This window comes from Leiobunum rupestre, chromosome 3 (genome assembly GCF_980474605.1).
Source record: "Leiobunum rupestre chromosome 3, qqLeiRupe1.1.hap1, whole genome shotgun sequence".
NCBI classification, from domain to species: Eukaryota; Metazoa; Arthropoda; class Arachnida; order Opiliones; family Sclerosomatidae; genus Leiobunum; species Leiobunum rupestre.
The window spans coordinates 11,231,492-11,254,480 of NC_143386.1; the positions used below are offsets into that span (position 1 = coordinate 11,231,492).

Genomic DNA, 22,989 nt, shown 5'->3' on the forward strand with positions numbered 1-22,989 from the left:
CCAACTATTTAGAGCACCAGACTATCACATGTTAGAGTGGCGAGAATATCGCAAAATTATAGTCCACGAAACAGTCAAATCCTCATTATTCTACATAACTTGGTTCACATTTTGATATTGTTTTCTCTGTAACAAAAGGAGTTCAACAGCCTACTAGTAAAAACCAAAACAAAATGTAAAGGATGAGATGCGATATGTCACTCTTCACTCGACATCACGGACTGTAGGCGTAAAAGTTCAAGATAACAGCTCCATAGCCGGTATAACGACGATCTCGGCTCTCAGCTTATCTAGGAAGCGGAAATTGAAACCATTTCATTGGTGTTGAATTGGAAACTGTGTATTATTCGCAAGCTGACCGGTGAGAAGGACTTCAGGGTATTGGATCAGGGACTTGGAGGACGTACTATAAAGGCTCTATCCACTCGGAGGTAAGATGTTCGGATCCACTCATTTCCTTGATTTTACCGAATATGAATAACCTCCCTTTCATCAACCCCTGCTAAAAATATTTGCGTGACGAATTAGCATCTACTATACAGTGATAGGGAAATATTGAAATAAAGTGCATATTTAATTCTCAACTCAATTTAACTCTTAACCTTAATCAAGAAAATATAAAGAAAAGGGTTTACGGCTCATACTTGGGAAATTCGAGTTTTGCCTGGAAATTTCTATGACAGATTTAATAGAAAATGCTTTTATGAAAGTTAGTTCTAAGTTGAAGTCCGCAATGTCCGAGATGCAGCTCCTCCGTGTCCGAAAATGAAGGTGGGGAAATTTCTGTCTTCTATTCAATGTCTAAATTCTTCGTAACAGAAAAAGTACACGTTTAAGATTTGTCGTTGACAGGACACTTTCGCTGGCATAGAAGTGGCGATGTTTGAGATTTGGATTAAATTAGTTTTGCAATTTTGTGTTTTAACGACTTTTACCATATTTAAAAGCCTGATAAAAGTCAGGTTATAGCATTGATTTTGGTTTAGAACACAAACTGTTTTTAAATCGAATTAAAGCACAATGTGAAACTGAATTTCAAAGGTGTTATAAACTTTTCGTCATACTGTACTTGGCGTGAAAATAGATTTGGAATTAAAAAATGTCTTTCAAAATATTCTACAAAATGTCTTACTATGTTTGAATAAGTTGATGATGACCGTTTTAGATTAGTTGTGGAAAAGCTTTAGTAGCATTTGTCGGAATTTCATTCGTCCGAATAGTGTCGCGTTTGTCCGAATACTCATTTGTCCGAACTCGAAAACCGAAATTGTTCCATTTGTACGAATTTAATGACCTTGAGTGTCATTTTTCTGAACGAGAAGTAGAATTTGTTCGAATTTCCATCGCAAAAATAGGGTTTCGTATATGTCCGAATTTTTCGATTTATAATAATTATAGGTTGAATTTTAATAATGTTGTATTCCGTTAGGTTAGGTTAAGTTAGTTTAGGTTAGGTGTCTGTTTTCATTGGAATTTAGGTTAGATTGAAGTTCCACAATTATTCATGTTAAGATAAAAAACACGCACGTTTGGGTCTCTTATTTTTTACGGATTCGGTTAAATGTGATTCTTTCGAATTTGACTAAAGCCAATGTATAACGTTGGGACAAATGACATTTCGGACATTTGACAAACGGATAGAACGGTTAAATTGCCAACAAATTATACAAAATAATTTTCGGACAAATGAAACCGTAATTCGGCCATCTAAGCCATATTTTTACAGCTCGGACAAATGAGTATTCGGACAAATGCTACCAAATCGTTGAAAATGGTCAACATTTCCTTGTTATCGAAGAACGGGGTATGGCGATTTACAGTAGCGAGTAAACAAATAAACGTTCTTATTACAGCCTTTGCAACTTAAGTTGACAATTAGTGAATATTTAATTATCGTTATATCCATGATGAGAATTACTCCACCCCATAAACTATTCGCTTGTTTCGAAGTATTTTAGGGTTACTCATTTTACTCCTTCTGAAAAGGAGGTGTAAAGAGAGGAAATCGGATTTTGTTGTCTGTTAGTCAGAATTTATCTGCTAAAAGGTTTTTACTCCGACTCGAACTATTCGCCACCACAGAATCGGAGTAAAATGACGTCATAGCGTTACTCTTCCTTCCTCACTACGTAATCACGGAACAATCGAAAAGAAACCACCTTCTAAGAAATTAGTGTTGGAAAATAAAGTAAAATGATTCAATCGGTGGTCACTGAAACAGCACACATCTTACTGAAATTTGAGGCATCATGAGTTGCCAAAAACGTTCCTCTCCGTGAAAAACCGTAAAATGTACAGATATTTCTGTAAAAATTACCGGTTTTCAATGCCGAACGAAATCGGTAAAATAATAATTATTTCTGAAAAAAAATAATAGGAACTCAGATGACAACTGTAGAATTTACAGGAATGGGTCTGTTTTTTTAATATTGATAAATATGTAAATTTTACAGAAAAGTTCTGAAGTAACGGCAGACAGATTTGTCAGTAAAATATGCAGGGGTGTTCTGGCATCAGGGGTTGCTAGAAACTTTCTGTAATCTTTACAGAACTGTGTAAATAAATATAAGTAGAGCGAACTTTTCAGTTTAGAAACTATGCCACTAAAGAGTGGCTAGGACTGAAGGACACTTTAAGAGTTAAAATTGAACGCTAGTGTAGAGATTTAAAACCAAAATCATTCCGAGAGTTAAATATGGATCTTAGGTACAATATTGAACTTTTCCTAGAACATTGTGCAAAATTGGATGTATGTGTGCAATAGGCCTTTCTTTAAAGTAACATTGGATAACATTGGGGTCATTCCACGGAGGTTCGAACACAGAGGGAACCATGGGTCGTCCGATCTTAATGAAATTTTACACACGGTAAATTGTGGCTAATGGAGGGCCAATTGTGAAATTTAGCTTAAAATAATTAGTGGCTCCGAAATTATAGACTTTTGAAAATTCCCCACGTTTTTAAGGTTTCGTTTGTGCAAAAGTCGTACCCCTAAGCGTTATGGTGAATAACATTTGTGCGACCAAGGCTAATATCATGTGACTCTCGTCTCTAGGACAATTCATAGCTTTGATTTCTAAAATGCTAACAAAAATATTGTATCTGTAACGGTTGTTTAAAAAATCGAACGTTTTTCAAAATATTTAGTGCATGGGGGGTCAACTTTGAAGCCAAGTACTGAAAAAGGGCATACTCCGATTTTAATGTTTCCTCTATATATTGATAGCCATAAACCTAAGCTTTCATATGATGTGCAATATGTTTGTGATATCGGGGCGTTAAGACCCAAAAACCAAACAAACATTATTTTCATGAAAAACACGTTTTTAAGAAAAAAACACCAAATTTTTATTCAGCTCTGATAAATTTTATTTAGATTGAAATATAATGCAAAATTTAGGAATTTTCAACTTGGTTGACTTCCGTTGAGATGACGACAAATTAAAAACCATTTAAATCTAATTTAACGAAGATAGATAGTGACCTTTTTTCTCCCGCATTATATCGGTCGTTCTCTTCACTAAAATATTACCACTTTTATCTTTATTTAGTCTGCTCTAGATTCTGCCAGTTTTGTTACTTGTTCATACGGATTCGAGTTTTATCACGTATTTTTAGTAGATCTATTTCTAAATTGTTAATAGTATGGAAGTAGAAAACCCATTAGAAATGTGTTCCGTTGGAAAATTTATTCAAGAAGAATGCCACAAACAAAGCCATTGTAAAACCCAAGGAATAAAAGATCTGAGCACCTTTGACGATGAAACTCAGTCATTAATTGTGGCTCGATCTGGTGTTACGGTCGCGACGGTGAGCGTCAACTTTAAAAACCCCGTTAGGCCTATTACATTTTTTTGACGGTCACGCCCACCGTCGCGACGGTTTTGTCTTAGTGAAAACCAGCCTTTAGTCGGTTCGTCTACGTCCTAACGTCGTCTGTTCCGCCGTCTTCCCTCCCATTCACCTAAACTTAAGCCTCGGTCACACTTACACCTCATAATCGCTTCAAAAAGCGCTTTGTATACTGGTTTTCAACCCGTTCGATCTTGCCTGAAACCGTTTCAAATCGATTCTAAGCGGTTTCGAGGTGTACGTGTGAACGCCGTTTTAAAGGGAATATAACCTGCAAAGGAATCTTTATGGAAGACCCCTTTAATTTTTCAAAGGTTATATTCCCTTTAAGGTAAGGAAACTTTTACCTACTGACATTTCACATCGACCTATTAGCTAGAACAGAACTATAACTCACTTGTGATATTTATTTTGTGCATATCAAATGGATCGCAGCATTTTCGTTGGTAGTGAGCATATTTGGTAATTAGAGTTGCAAAGTGATGGTTACATACATTATGCACAGCTCCTTCATCGGTAACACCTGATCGAGCCACAATTAATGACTAAGTTTCATCGTCAATGGTGCTTTGTTTGTGGCATTCTTTTGAATAAATTTTCCAACGGAACACATTTTTAATGTGTTTTCTACTTCCATACTATTAATAATTTAGAAAATAGATGTACTAGACAACACGTGATGAAACTCGAATCCTTATGAACAAGCTGAGTTTCCAAAATATTTTTTTGGGTCTCGCACAAACCACCCAGAAAACGAGCCCAAATTCCCGCACAAGCCAAAATTCCCAAAATAGCCCAAATTCCCGCCCAAGAACGGGTTTTTTGGGGAAAAAAATTCAACGGTAGAGCTACGTTGTAACGTGTAGCACGGCTATGGAAGCTGCCTTTGAAGGAAATGATGAGAGTAAGACGCGCTTAAAAGAGTGTATTGTGAAATTAATACTAATACAGGTCGTCGAAATGGAAAAAACCAGGTACGGCGTTACTTCGCATCGAATTTTTGAAACTAGCCCAATAAACCGCCAAGGGTTTCTTTCCCGCAATAGCACCCTCCAAGCAGCCCAATTTGGGCGGAAAACCGCCCATCTGTGAACTATCAGAACAAGTAACATAACTAGCAGAATCTAGAGCAGACGAAATAAAGATAAAAGTGGTCAAGAAATAAGTAGTAATATTTTAGTGAAGAGAACGACCGATATAATGCGGGAGAAAAAAGGTCACCATCTTTATTCGTTAAATTAGATTTAAATGGTTTTTAATTTGTCGTCATCTCAACGGAAGTCAACCAAGTTGAAAATTCCTAAATTTTGCATTATATTTCAATCTAAATAAAATTTATAAGGGGTGAATAAAAATTTGGTGTTTTTTTCTTAAAAACGTGTTTTTCATGAAAATAATGTTTGTTTGGTTTTTGGGTCTTAACGCCCTGATATCACAAACATATTGCACATCATATGAAAGCTTAGGTTTATGGCTATCAATATATAGAGGAAACATTAAAATCGGAGTATGCCCTTTTTCAGTACTTGGCTTCAAAGTTGACCCCCCATGCACTAAATATTTTTAAAAACGTTCGATTTTTTAAACAACCGTTACAGATACAATATTTTTGTTAGCATTTTAGAAATTGTCTTAGAGACGAGAGTCACATGATATTAGCCTTGGTCGCAAAATGTTATTCACCATAACGCTTAGGGGTATGACATTTGCACAAACGAAACCTTAAAAACGTGGGGTATTTTCAAAAGTCTATAATTTCGGAGCCACTCATTATTTTAGGCTAAAATTTCACAATTGGCCCTCCATTAGCCACAATTTACCGTGTGTAAAATTTCATTAAGATCAGACGACCCATGGTTCCCTCTGTGTTCGAACCTCCGTGGAATGACCCATTGGCCTCCTTGTTTTGATGTTGCTTTTGCGTTACGGGTGACGTATTACTACGAATACTACAATACTTTCTCAATGGACAATTGCTGTAAATCGCGACACATTCAAATCATGATTTAATTTGTAATGATCACTTTTTAGAACGGGATATACAAATTGTAAATGGCAAAAGGTGGGTCACACCAAAAGCCATTCCAACTCTGGTTTGGTTTCCATAGAATTAAAACAAGTAACAGAAGTCAAAATAATTTTTTTATTTAATTTAAAGAAATTACATCCAGTTGAAAGTGAAATAGAAAAAACCGGTGATGCTAACTTATCACCTTTAAATTTTGACCAAGGATCATTTCGTGTAGGTTTAATTATGTTATTATAATTTGAGTAAGATCTCCTTGGTTTTTAGCCAATTTTGTTTAGTTGTTATGAAGAGATATTCCTCTCTCTATAAAAGAAATGTAGTCTTGCTAGAACTTGCTGTATTACGAAATATTGTTGGCATGGACATCTTACCAGATCACCACGAACATGTTTGATCCTGAAGTTGGAATCGAACATCATCATTAAGAAAGTTATTAATTTATATTGCAAGCTCAGACTCCACAAATTAGCGAAGGACAAAAATCTAGAAATGAAGGGTCAAGCCATCAGACTTAAATTGTCAAAGCTAATTTTATTTCAAGGACAATAGCTACATACCTTTAGTAGAATCATTATTAATCCAAGGTAGAATCATCCTTTTCATAAAAATACCATTTACTTTTGTTTACAATTTAGAATCTCAGAATATTCCCATAACAAGCCATAACCACAACAAACCGGATAGTTACTTAAGCCTTTGACAAAATATCATTTCGCAATTAGAATTTTTTGTTTTTAATTATAAGATCATCTGCTGCTTTTTATTTGGGTTTTGAAAGAATTAATTGACTTATTTAAAAATTATAATAAAAATTTACCTTATTTTAAATTCTCACAGCCAAAAAATTCGCGAATCACGTCAGAGTACCTAAAAGATTACAAACACGAACATGTGTGACGTGTCACGTGATGATTTTGTATTTTCTCGCCTAATCGACAGGCGTCGCTTAAACGTGGTACCACAGGAATACGGAACAAATACCGGTTGTCTGCTAGTTATCGCTCCCGTATATTTTTGGCAAATCAAACTCCGCGTAAGGTGTCTATTTCTTTATTATGTCTATGCTCCCAACTCTTGAATTATTTAAGTGGTCACGTAGACCAGTTGGTTAATAATACGGTAGATAATTTTGAATTAATAAACTGGACACTGGACCAGTGAACCCCTAGCTTTTGAATAAAAAAACTGGTCTGAGCAATCAATAAACTGGTCTTTGACCCAGTGACCACCGCTTATTTCCAAGCCTGGCCACTACCTCGGAGAAGTTAGGGCCGTTGCGCCACCTAGACTCGTTTCGGTCGCGAATTGATTGAATAGTAGCAGGATAATAGTCTTTGTTTGGATAGTGTATTCAATGGCGGCGCCCGGTTTGTTTTAAGGAGGCGATCAGGTCATAAGCATTTTATTCCAAAACGACGAAATACGTCCATGGGCAGTGTGGCGTAGCTAGGATGTGCAAACGAGGCTGATTTCGGTAACAGAAATTTATTGAGAATGGCGACAAACAGCTGAAAAGCTTAGGGACCACCCCGGGCGGTCAAAGCTCTAGAAAGGCCACTTGATGGACCAAAGTATAGTAGTTCGTCCGTGTTATATTATTTTTAGCAAGTATTAGTCGAGTCTAGCTGCACTTTAGTCCAAACAGCGAATGGTGTTTTCGTGTACTCTGCTTCACTCAAATATTAAACAAGGCCACCAAACTGCTGCCGACAGCTCTGCCATAAGAAGACAACAGGAAAAAGTAAAAACTAATATCCTTTAATCTAAACGAGTGGTTCAAAAATGTAATATTATCAGAGTTTGGTTTGCTTATGAGTTCTTAAATTTGAGTTTGGAGGGCTCTTATTAGAACTTTGAGTGGTCCTTATTTTAAATGTTTGTAACTCAAGAAGGCAGTCTATTGCTGGTGCTGGCGTCACCACTGAGTGTATTGTTAAGCTTGGTTTTACAAGTTTCGTGACTTTACTCTACTGGGGCAAGATGCCATCCATGCTTTTTCGTATAAAGAAAAAACCGAAATAAAATGGCGGCCATAGCCAAAGCTACGAAGTTAAATTACCCATAATTTTAAGTTTTTCTAATAACCATTTATCGAAGGCCTCTCTTAAGTTTAGTGTAATTACTATTTTCCAAGTGGATTATGTATTTTTTAAATCTTGGATTTTAGCTAACTCAACATTATATTTTCTTAAATTCAAAATATTTATATTATATTATATTATATTTTCTTAAATTCAAAATATTTATATTATATTATATTATATTTTCTTAAATTCAAAATATTTATATTATATTATATTATATTATATTATATTATATTATATTATATTATATTATATTATATTATATTATATTATATTATATTATATTATATTATATTATATTATATTATATTATATTATATTATATTATATTATATTATATTATATTATATTATATTATATTATATTATATTATATTATATTATATTATATTATATTATATTATATTATATTATATTATATTATATTATATTATATTATATTATATTATATTATATTATATTATATTATATTATATTATATTATATTATATTATATTATATTATATTATATTATATTATATTATATTATATTATATTATATTATATTATATTATATTATATTATATTATATTATATTATATTATATTATATTATATTATATTATATTATATTATATTATATTATATTATATTATATTATATTATATTATATTATATTATATTATATTATATTATATTATATTATATTATATTATATTATATTATATTATATTATATTATATTATATTATATTATATTATATTATATTATATTATATTATATTATATTATATTATATTATATTATATTATATTATATTATATTATATTATATTATATTATATTATATTATATTATATTATATTATATTATATTATATTATATTATATTATATTATATTATATTATATTATATTATATTATATTATATTATATTATATTATATTATATTATATTATATTATATTATATTATATTATATTATATTATATTATATTATATTATATTATATTATATTATATTATATTATATTATATTATATTATATTATATTATATTATATTATATTATATTATATTATATTATATTATATTATATTATATTATATTATATTATATTATATTATATTATATTATATTATATTATATTATATTATATTATATTATATTATATTATATTATATTATATTATATTATATTATATTATATTATATTATATTATATTATATTATATTATATTATATTATATTATATTATATTATATTATATTATATTATATTATATTATATTATATTATATTATATTATATTATATTATATTATATTATATTATATTATATTATATTATATTATATTATATTATATTATATTATATTATATTATATTATATTATATTATATTATATTATATTATATTATATTATATTATATTATATTATATTATATTATATTATATTATATTATATTATATTATATTATATTATATTATATTATATTATATTATATTATATTATATTATATTATATTATATTATATTATATTATATTATATTATATTATATTATATTATATTATATTATATTATATTATATTATATTATATTATATTATATTATATTATATTATATTATATTATATTATATTATATTATATTATATTATATTATATTATATTATATTATATTATATTATATTATATTATATTATATTATATTATATTATATTATATTATATTATATTATATTATATTATATTATATTATATTATATTATATTATATTATATTATATTATATTATATTATATTATATTATATTATATTATATTATATTATATTATATTATATTATATTATATTATATTATATTATATTATATTATATTATATTATATTATATTATATTATATTATATTATATTATATTATATTATATTATATTATATTATATTATATTATATTATATTATATTATATTATATTATATTATATTATATTATATTATATTATATTATATTATATTATATTATATTATATTATATTATATTATATTATATTATATTATATTATATTATATTATATTATATTATATTATATTATATTATATTATATTATATTATATTATATTATATTATATTATATTATATTATATTATATTATATTATATTATATTATATTATATTATATTATATTATATTATATTATATTATATTATATTATATTATATTATATTATATTATATTATATTATATTATATTATATTATATTATATTATATTATATTATATTATATTATATTATATTATATTATATTATATTATATTATATTATATTATATTATATTATATTATATTATATTATATTATATTATATTATATTATATTATATTATATTATATTATATTATATTATATTATATTATATTATATTATATTATATTATATTATATTATATTATATTATATTATATTATATTATATTATATTATATTATATTATATTATATTATATTATATTATATTATATTATATTATATTATATTATATTATATTATATTATATTATATTATATTATATTATATTATATTATATTATATTATATTATATTATATTATATTATATTATATTATATTATATTATATTATATTATATTATATTATATTATATTATATTATATTATATTATATTATATTATATTATATTATATTATATTATATTATATTATATTATATTATATTATATTATATTATATTATATTATATTATATTATATTATATTATATTATATTATATTATATTATATTATATTATATTATATTATATTATATTATATTATATTATATTATATTATATTATATTATATTATATTATATTATATTATATTATATTATATTATATTATATTATATTATATTATATTATATTATATTATATTATATTATATTATATTATATTATATTATATTATATTATATTATATTATATTATATTATATTATATTATATTATATTATATTATATTATATTATATTATATTATATTATATTATATTATATTATATTATATTATATTATATTATATTATATTATATTATATTATATTATATTATATTATATTATATTATATTATATTATATTATATTATATTATATTATATTATATTATATTATATTATATTATATTATATTATATTATATTATATTATATTATATTATATTATATTATATTATATTATATTATATTATATTATATTATATTATATTATATTATATTATATTATATTATATTATATTATATTATATTATATTATATTATATTATATTATATTATATTATATTATATTATATTATATTATATTATATTATATTATATTATATTATATTATATTATATTATATTATATTATATTATATTATATTATATTATATTATATTATATTATATTATATTATATTATATTATATTATATTATATTATATTATATTATATTATATTATATTATATTATATTATATTATATTATATTATATTATATTATATTATATTATATTATATTATATTATATTATATTATATTATATTATATTATATTATATTATATTATATTATATTATATTATATTATATTATATTATATTATATTATATTATATTATATTATATTATATTATATTATATTATATTATATTATATTATATTATATTATATTATATTATATTATATTATATTATATTATATTATATTATATTATATTATATTATATTATATTATATTATATTATATTATATTATATTATATTATATTATATTATATTATATTATATTATATTATATTATATTATATTATATTATATTATATTATATTATATTATATTATATTATATTATATTATATTATATTATATTATATTATATTATATTATATTATATTATATTATATTATATTATATTATATTATATTATATTATATTATATTATATTATATTATATTATATTATATTATATTATATTATATTATATTATATTATATTATATTATATTATATTATATTATATTATATTATATTATATTATATTATATTATATTATATTATATTATATTATATTATATTATATTATATTATATTATATTATATTATATTATATTATATTATATTATATTATATTATATTATATTATATTATATTATATTATATTATATTATATTATATTATATTATATTATATTATATTATATTATATTATATTATATTATATTATATTATATTATATTATATTATATTATATTATATTATATTATATTATATTATATTATATTATATTATATTATATTATATTATATTATATTATATTATATTATATTATATTATATTATATTATATTATATTATATTATATTATATTATATTATATTATATTATATTATATTATATTATATTATATTATATTATATTATATTATATTATATTATATTATATTATATTATATTATATTATATTATATTATATTATATTATATTATATTATATTATATTATATTATATTATATTATATTATATTATATTATATTATATTATATTATATTATATTATATTATATTATATTATATTATATTATATTATATTATATTATATTATATTATATTATATTATATTATATTATATTATATTATATTATATTATATTATATTATATTATATTATATTATATTATATTATATTATATTATATTATATTATATTATATTATATTATATTATATTATATTATATTATATTATATTATATTATATTATATTATATTATATTATATTATATTATATTATATTATATTATATTATATTATATTATATTATATTATATTATATTATATTATATTATATTATATTATATTATATTATATTATATTATATTATATTATATTATATTATATTATATTATATTATATTATATTATATTATATTATATTATATTATATTATATTATATTATATTATATTATATTATATTATATTATATTATATTATATTATATTATATTATATTATATTATATTATATTATATTATATTATATTATATTATATTATATTATATTATATTATATTATATTATATTATATTATATTATATTATATTATATTATATTATATTATATTATATTATATTATATTGGTTAGCGAAGTTTACTAGTAAGAAGTAAAACATTTATCGATTATTATTGCGAATATCGAAAATATCAATATTGGTCGATAATTGGTAGGCCTATGTATATTTTATCTTTTTGGGGATTGCAGAAATAATTGTTTTTTTATGGCGGTTGGGGAATATAGGACGTATTAATTAATAAAGGTAAGGGGTAATATCGCATGAGGGGAGAATAACTGGATTATTTTTGGAGAGATTTCATAAATTCCCGCAGAAAATTTTTATTTCATATTCTTACATAGAGGCTTCTAGAGAGCCACGGAGATTTGGTAGTGCGAGAGGATTAAAGGTAGGATGTAGAAGTAGTAATTTTCTATTTCCGTTTGCTTTTTCGAGTAACTCGATAATGAGTTTCCTCGATGTTATCCACTTATTTGGCGAAACGTTCATCGAATTTTTAAAGACCTTTTGGAATAGAAACTAAACTACTTTATATTTACCTTGTCCATTTGATAATTGGCTTTCCGAAAATGTAACTCACTTGATAAAATGCTGTCGTTAAGTGAATTTAATATTAAAATGAAATTTACGTGCTTTTATTTTGAACGATAATTTTATCGTGCCTAGTTTGTGACGTCATTGACTACGGTTTTTTACAGAATTTTTGCCACTACATCTGGTAGATTATATAAAAAATCGTTGGGGAGTGCTTTCCCCCATTTGAGTTCGGAGTAGGTGAAGGTTTGGCCGGTTTTTCGTGTGAGATAAAAATATTTATCTGGCAAACCCGTAAGAAATTGAGAGCAGTCAGTGTTGCCAATGTGTGGGATAAATCCCACATTGTGGGATTTTTGGCGATTTTTGGGCTGTGTGGGATAAAGGGATTTTTAAGCGAAAATCATTGATTTGGTGGGATTTTTGGCCTGAATTTTTGAAAAAGCACTATTTCCAGAAATTCATAAACCGAAAATATCAGACTTCTATTTCTATAACGCTAGATGCAAGTGCTTGAAAATTACTATTCAGATTTTTTATATAAAAATTATTAGTAATTATTATTTAATTTTTTTCCCGCGCTGGAATACGAAACTTGAAAATATTTGGCATGTTTTCCGCTGAGTTTTGGGAGGGGGCGTGGCTAAAAACGTGTAGGGGGTTTGGCTGGAAATTTTGGAACTGGACTGTGGGATTTTCGCTCGTCAAACATTGGCAACACTGAGAGCAGTCGATTTTTAGGAGTAGCGTAGTTGCTAGCCTAGGCTTCACTAATTTCCGGCTTTCCGCACCGTTTTTCTTATTTTAAATGAGTTTTGTAATACATGTATGATGGCAAATAAGCAAAATACTAGTCCCAAATCCACGTTTAAAAAGAAACTTAGATCATGAAAATATTCTTAACCCCAAACATACTTCAACACCTAGGGTTTTTCCTAAAACTCCTGAAAGGTACGTCTCTCAAATATTCATATAAAGACAGGACATAAGCCGAATTATCTTAAACCAAAGAATAACAATTTGTTGGTCCTGCTGAACTAGCTCTATAGTCTGTATGAAAAGTTTGGCCGGTTTTGGGTCGATTTTATTGAACGCTCTATTCCCGCTATCCAAGATCTTTGGTAGATATGGCGATGCCAATTTAGCTCGCGCTCTAAAGGATAAGCGTGACCGCGTGTTTTTAAAACCACGTAAGCAGCCGCGTAAAACGTTTAGTAGTAGAATCCCATTTTTCTATAGGAGTTTTTTCGGTTTTACTGAAACAGTAGCATCTACACTTTGTATGCAAACCCAAGCTCTATGTGGGGGAGAGCGGCCAATGATAAATAACGTGTAGTCAATGACGTCAAATATTTCCCTATAATATACACTTGTAAAACACTAGTTTTATACAGGGTGTTTCAAAAGGTTATGCAAAAAAATTAAGGAGTTGCAGGGGGTGAGTTGAGAAGTATGCCTGTTTTTTCCCCATTTTCCTACGATAAGTTAAAAGAGCGAAAAGAGTTTCAAAGTGTGGCCTACTAGCCCCTGGAAGTAGGCTGCAACAAGCGCAAAACCCAGTAGCAGGGAAATGCGAACATTAAGGTTTGGGTTCGCGTGATAAGTAAAAAAGGACTTTGTAAACAAATGGAGGTAACCAGCGTACAAAAGTAAACTTAAACAGTATTTAAAGTTCCCGCTGCTTGGTATTGCGCTTGTCGCAGCCTACTTCCAGGGGCTAATAGGCCACACTTTGAAGCTCTCTGGCGCTCTTGTAACTCATCGTAGGAAAATGGGGAAAAAACAGGCATACTTCACAACTCACCCCCTACAACTCCTTCAAATTTTTGCATAACCTTTTGAAACACCCGGTGCTTTTCGGAATATTTAGCTATATTTAAAAAAAATTAGATCTTCAGTTAGCTAAATTATAAAAACTTCTTTTAACTATACATATCACACATATATAGTTGGTATGGTCATAAATTTATTTAAACCATGAATATTTAACCCTTGGGCACCCCCTCCAGAAGCGAAAGGCGTAGCATAATATTCGGCCTCTTCCCGCGACCCATGAAATCCTGAATTTTCCATCCATGACTAGGATATCGCATAAATAACTCGAAATGGTAGAAAAGTCCATAATAAATACGGGGCAAAAAAAAAGCTAAACACTCACCAATTTAAAGTAATAATAAAACTTACGAAATACTCGGACCAATAGGTCTTGGAGAATAAAATTAAAACCCGAAACTCAGACCAACTAGATCTTCATGGAGTCAAGAGGAATCGACCACCGGCATTGGGGATGACTCACGAACATGCTACTATCAAGCCACACACCGAGATGTAGCGACGTTTTGCATTGTGTTTTGACTCATTTGAGTAAACAAAAATACGGTTGTAATAAATCACACCTTGATACTAGGGTGTGCTATTTCATTGTTATTATATGTATGATAAGACTAGGGTTTGCGGTTTCGGTTGTAGTACATCCTAGCGTTAAACATTTGACACGAAAAATTCATTTCTTTCATGGAAATGAAACAGATAAATCTACCCACAGTAACGAAATTCATAAAGTTACGGAAACTGGGAGAGCTGTAAATATCAATTTTCGAGGCTTTTTAGTTACAGAAAGTTAAACAAAAAAAATGTGGGCTTCTGTTTTTGAATTCCAAATGATATGTGTACTCCACCCATGTTAATTAATTTAATTTAAATGGAATCGCGAATCGCTCATGCTAATTTTACTATTTGTGAAATATATCGTAAGCTTGTATTATCTGCTTGTAGTTGAATAAATAATATTGTTATAGCAACTTCTGAATAAGGTATTTATTCATACGTAATTTACAGTAAAAATGGCATTCGTGTATCATTTATATTTCAATATAAGAGTATTTATAGAATCTTTAAAGCGGGTTAACTTCTTTTATTAACAAAGGAATGGACGACGTTATGAAAGACAGAGATAAATTTTAACGTACACTCTTCGTATTCGGATGGAAAAGTTTTTCGATTTTCTCGGTAGGATCGCTAGTGGCCGACAAATTACGAAAAAAGCATATTTCCGCTTACGACTCCAGACCGGTAGTTTATTTGTTCAAGTTTTTATTTGATTTCCGCAATGGTATACTGTTTCAGATCTCCGATAAGATTGAAGCATTCAGTCCTTGTAATTGAACTTTATAGGTGAGAAGTTTAGCTTACACTTAAATAATTCCACTAATGAGTTGAAGGTAATTTAACAAAGTAGGATTAAAAACTTTATTAGCGAACATAACCTCATTAAGACAGCGTTACCCTGGAGTGACTTTGTTCTTCTCGCGAGTCTAGCGCAATAATAAAGAAACCTTTCTCTCCGCTCTTGTGGCGCCCTCTCTTGCGGCGGCCCCTCGTTTCCTTCCCTCTTCGCCTTTTTCTCGAGTGTCTCCCCGCCGGACAGATACCATTGATTTCGTTAATGTGACAACTTTTGTTCGCCTTCCAGGTGAATTTTCCGGTGTAGCACGCGTCCAGCTCCTAATCAAACTATCGTTGCATTGTTTTACTTAACCTTGAACATAATTGAAGGAGACTCATTCCTTCGAAATTGACGCACAAAGGAACGTTTCTTTCCGTCGTCGGCAATTAGCGGCGAGGGAACCAACGGGGCTGAAAGGCTGCTTCTACAAAAATTAAAGTCTCGATCGAAAATATACAGTCGTCAGAACAAAAGAAGCGTCATGCCTCAAAGCAAAAACGAACTAACACGAATTTCGTGGTTTTTGATTTATTTAAATTCAAGGAAGAATTCCTATAACAGTTTCGGGAAGAATTCATCTTTTTACGAAGCACGTACCTTTGCTATGCCTGACTCTTTCGAATATTTATATCAAGATATTATTTCCAAATAGTTACGTGGGTTTTGGTTTGAGGCGATGATTTAGTGGCCCAAAATAATTTTACGTTTTGAGTAAAAAGTCCAACTATGATTTACAAGTGAAGGGTTGATTAACCTTTCACTACGGGTAAAGTTCCTGAAATTCTCAAAAAAAAAAAAGTTGTGTTAAAGGGAATATAACCTCTGGTTTTTTGGTGTGGAACACCAACACTTCGACCATTTCCCGCTCCCTCCTATGGCTTCAGATATTTTTGGCGCTGGTTAGTGATTTCCCGCCTAAATTGTTAACATAAAAAATATAAAAAAAACTTGAGGTTATATTCCCTTTAAATATATGGTAAACTGAAACAAAAAAAATATTTTAATCTTTTCCGAGATCAACTTTTTATTATTGTAAATTACTCTCAATCTCAGTATTTTACTTTTCACTTCTTTAATGCGTAAACCTAAAGTACACTTTAGTATAAGAAAATAAAAAAATACTCGTTTAAATTACCTATTCAAAAAATTTAATTATTATTAGAAATTTTGCAACATTTAATCTTTATTTAAGTTTATATCAGAGCCATTTACCTTTAAGGTTTTTCAATTTCATTATCTGTTAACGATTATTAGAATTAACAATATCTTTGATAAATTTTAGATTTAACCAAAAAAATTAGACTTAACAATTGCTTAAAAATTTTTTGAGTTCACTTTCTATTTAAGATTCACTTTTAAGGATCATTACATGACAAATGGGCACAGCGTGTAAACATTTTATAGAAATTTAGTCTAATGGGTTATTTTATCTGAGAACTCCGATCCTTAACCTTTTACGGTTTTTAAAGCCTTTAATTCGGGTGGCCCGGTTATGTGGCGTAGGAGGGTGGTGGCAAGACCTTCATGCCACGAAAGCCAACAGCTCCCTACTCTAAAGTATTACCGTTAACCTCAACAAGTTTTTATGGAAGGGGGAACCAAAGAGCTCGGGGAAAAACCCTTTAACCATTGGGGAGAGAACTTGCTAACTCCACGCGGAAGGATAACGTGTTTTTTGTGGTAAGTGGTCTTACAAAATAATTATTTCTGGAGAACTTAGAAAAGGCTTTGGGAATTTAGAAATTTCATGTAAAACATATACGGGAAATACGAAAAATTATATAAAAATAAATTGAATATCTTGTTACACGGCAAGGTCAAAGGTAAAATATTTTAAACTGGATTGAGAGGGTCAAAGTTTAAAAACTCGAAACTTCTAAAAACGTTTTATGAAAGCACATGAAAAATGCTTGAAAACGAGCTTTGTGTAATTATAAAATCGAACTATTATTTTAGTTATTTCAGGGGTCAAGTACATTTTTACTATTTTCTAAAAAATTTCCAATTTTAATATTTTCGTGGTATGTTAAAAACAATTCAGCAAGTTTATATTCAAAGGGGAAACCGAAGAACTCGGGGAAAACCCCTCTTACCGACAAGCAGATAGCTTACAAACTCCACGCATGAGTGGTTCCGAGATTTCTCCTAATTGCATTGGTCGACGAGATTGAACTGCCAATTTTTCAGACTTTAAATTTGACCTAAAATCATTTTTAAATCATGAAGAGGTGAAGCACGGCTAGAAATGTAGTGCACGTGTCGCGCATGAAATACCAGAGCGGAGTGTTTGCCTCGCAGCAAGAGGAGTCGGGTTCGATCCCAACTTTTGGCACTGGGTGAAAACTCGGACCAACTCCTTCCGCGTTGAGTTTGCAAGTTCTCTCCCCACTGGTTTAAGGGGTGTTCCCCAAGTTCTTCGGTTTCTCCTTACATAAAAACGTGTTGAAGTTAACGGTAATAGTTAGTAAAGGGAGCTGTTGGCTCGCGTGTCATGAAGGGTTTACCACCACCCTCCTACGCATTGTAACCCGGCCTCCTGAATTCAAGGCTTTAAAAGTCGTTCGATGACTTAGGCCTGAGGTGGCCTAGCAGATTATTTTCTCTTTGAAAAATTTTGATGTGACCGTAGTTTTACTAAATTCTTTTGATCACCTTCTCTTTTAGAATTTGTAGAATTTGTTACTTTTACTATTACTTAAAGAATTTTCAAGATCACGTTTTTTAGTGTTCCACACGTTTAAATTCATATTTTAAAAATGGTTATTTACATCGGAAACTTACATAAGTTGCATTTCAAATACTCCATATTAAGTATTTAATTCTACAACTTATATTTGGTTTTATTATCTTTCTGCAATGCATAGATTCAATTGTTTTTGTTTTTTCCAATAGGAAAGTAACCAAATTTGGTCAGTGGCGTAGCTGATGATCCGCAGGGCCCGCGGTGCGGGGGGCCTCTAGCTTCGGGGGGTGGGGGCGCTAACCATAAAAAAATTAAAAAGGGGGCCTCTGAGTTCTCAGCTACGCCACTGAATTTGGTGGAGAATAAAATAGGGTTTCTCAACATCAAAAAGCGGCTTATCGTTTCACTTCCTTTATTTTTACACCATCGATTCCAAACCTGTGCCTTTGACTGTACTAACGAGGAGAGTACCCGAGGTGTTTATTGAAGATTTTGTTCAAAGTCGGGCGTAATGTAGACTTAGGTATATGAGATATGAAATTGCACTACCCATGGCAACCGAAAATATTTTTGACCACTTAAAACAAAAATAGGATTTTTTGTTACAAATTTACCCCAAAAATGTTCCGAATTACCCATTTTGTTAATTTTATTCTTTTTTGGTAATTTTCGTAAAAGAGAAAATCCCATGCGTTTTTAAACGGATATTTTTTTGTTTTAAATGTTCGTAAACATTTTCGGTGCCATGGCAAATCGAATAGGTTAAAACTGTGGTTATAGTCCTCGGAAGAAGTCGGCTCTGGTTACTGCTTATAGGTAATCAGAAACATCAATTGGTTAGATACAGTGATGAACATAACTAGTACTCAAGCTTGAACTTTATGAGGGCCCCTTCAACGATGATCCAGCCTCCTTTCGTGCCCCAGGCCTGAACTTACTCAGGCTATTGGTTAATCCATTACAGGCTAAATCGCTCATAACGTCCCTCAAAGTTTTCACTGTTTTACTATATAAGACGAATATGGTTTTGACGTATGCTATTTGTCTAAATATTCCACTCAATATTACTACCTCAAAAGTCATTACAATTTTTGGTCCTGAATGATAATTTTAGTGCATCCAGGCTAATTTCTAATGCTATCATAACCTTAGTAAAAACGTATTTGATGATTTCAACATTCAGCGCTTTGAAAAAACGTGCAGTTGACTTTGCTAACCCGGATAAAATAAACAGAAAAGTTAGTCTGCTATCTTAATTAAAATGTATGTTCTTTTAATTGAGCTCCGGCTCAGCAGAATTTTAAAATCGAAATTTGGCTCCAGCTCCGAATAATTTTCGAGCCGCTTTATTCTGCGGAGCTGCAGCACGGTCTGCGGACAACCTTTTGATGAAACTATCCCTTTGAAAATCGCTATCACCAATTACATTTATGCAAATGTAGTTTGTGAATTGCATGAACATTATTCGGTTAAATTTTTAGCAAAACTGTATTTAAATAAATCGAAATACATAAAAAACATAACAACATCCAGAAATAAACGGTATTTATCGAACCAGTCAAAAGACAAGATTGGGTTAGGCGTTTAATTCCAACGCGAATATATTTTCTATATAGTATGTTAATGCCATAGAGTTATTGAAATGTATAAATTACGGCGATGCGAAGACGGAAACGCGCTGCGTATAATTATCTTACGAATTTGGCTGCCTCGAAATTCCTCCGAGAAATAGAGCTGTAGTGGCGTCTTGGTTATTGTTCATTAGCGAGACTAACGGAACAAAAGCAAAATTGATGGAGGCCAAGGTGTTTTCCTCCGGGGAAATCGTTGGCAATAAAATACCGCTTAACCGTTTAGGAATTGGCCCTATTCGGGGCCAACGCGATACTTAAACATACGTTCTCCGCTTGTTTACGATTATCGGAATTTCCGTCCGTAGCTTCGCGGCAGATAAGCGCGTTATCTAAATAGCTTTTAGATCGCCCGAACTTCGCGCTAAGAGATCCCGCCAACCGTCGATACAATTTAATAATAATACCGCCGGATTAAAATCTATCAAATCAATTTATCGGTGAAATGGCGAGCGGCGTCATACGGGGCGCGCGGGTGGAACGAAGACGACTTGTAGATCATCCTGTTGGCTTCCCAACAATGAATCGAGTCGGTGAGGCCGACCCCGCCGACCCCCGCCTCTTCCGAATTCCATCCGAGGGAAAGCGACAGAAAGAGAATTACTCACCAGCCGCGAGAAGTGGGCTGATCACGGCTAATCCCAGGTACAAGCGTGCCATATGGCCAAATTGCTCGGCAAAGGAACTTCAATTCTTCTTTTATTTCTTCTTCCGTTTGCTCAAATAGAATGTGTCTTCAGAATGTCTCTCTTTTTTTAGGAATCTCGACTCAGTTCATTGGAATTCTTACGTTAACATAGTCGTTCGACAATTCGCGCGCTCGAATAATTCTTACGTTCACTGTCTGCCTTTTTTATCGGCGTTTTTTCTTATATTTGCGGGTTAAGAGTCTCGATTCTGAAACGTCTTTTCTTCTAACGTAACGGCGGGAGCAAAGTTAGCGAATATTTAGGCCCTTTTTCACATCTCGAAATGAATTATTGGTCTACTGGCGGATCCGGCCTAGATGGCCAAGAAGACAAGAGGAGAAAGCAATCAGCGCGTAAAAAGGGCGTAACACGGGGAGTCGAGGACGCGGACGGACACTCTGCTGGTGTTTCCTCGCCGCGAGAGAAAACAGAGAGAAGGATCCTCCGACAGTGGCGACCGGATGAAACCCAGATAGCCGCTCTCCGCCGTCGCTGCTGTTGGTGGAGCCTCGTTCCCAAAAGCCCGCGCACGCCGCGAGATCGATAAGGCTGGCGGCCCTTCTTCGAGAGAGTGCAGGCGGGATGGCAAACCTGTTAGCGGAATCAGAGCGGGATTCCGATATACGAGACCGGGTGCCAAGGGATACTTTCGATAATTAAGAGATTTTCCGAAACGTCTAACTACAGTTGACCTATACGGGAAGAACGCGTGCGTGCGCCGAAGTCAATGATGAAGAAGTGAGAAAAACGACCAGCGTCGGAAGGACGTTAAAGGCGCCGTACCGCAACCTTCCCCATTTTTTATTCCTCGCGGGGCTTCGTCATTCGAGACGCCGTTTTTTTTTCCTTAATATTCGGCCGCAATCATCTCCTTGTTAAATTTTTAATCGTTGTTGGCGATGGCGCCAAGGCCTAATTTTCCGGGACGCGTTAATCAAGCGCTTCTAATATCAACGAGATAAAAGAATATTTGGCGCGTGTAAGCGCGTATAAACTCGATACGCGGGAGAAGAGGCAGCGCGGATTCCGCAGCCATCACTCTTCTCACGCGCCGCTTTTCTATTAATAAATTAAAAGCTCATTAATTTTTCATCTGGTCCTTTATTTAAATTTAAATTATCGATTACGAGCGGCTCGACTTGGCCTTTTGTGCTGGAAGGGTTTCCAAGAGGCGCTTCTCTCCGTCTCCCTTAATATAATAGACGTATACGCGTTAAAACGCCGG

General features: G+C 29.2%; 1 protein-coding gene across 1 annotated transcript in view; it reads right to left on the reverse strand.

Moving 5' to 3' along the window:
- The window catches only part of LOC149949482 (cell adhesion molecule 2-like), a 105,263-nt gene extending 83,052 nt beyond the window's left edge, over positions 1-22,211 (reverse strand). Inside the window, exon 1 of the mRNA XM_090169241.1 lies at positions 21,684-22,211. Within this exon, the coding sequence (XP_090025367.1) occupies positions 21,684-21,735 (52 nt within the window). The 5' untranslated portion in view covers positions 21,736-22,211. The remainder of the gene's footprint in view (positions 1-21,683) is intronic.
- Between the last annotated feature and the right edge of the window lie 778 nt (positions 22,212-22,989).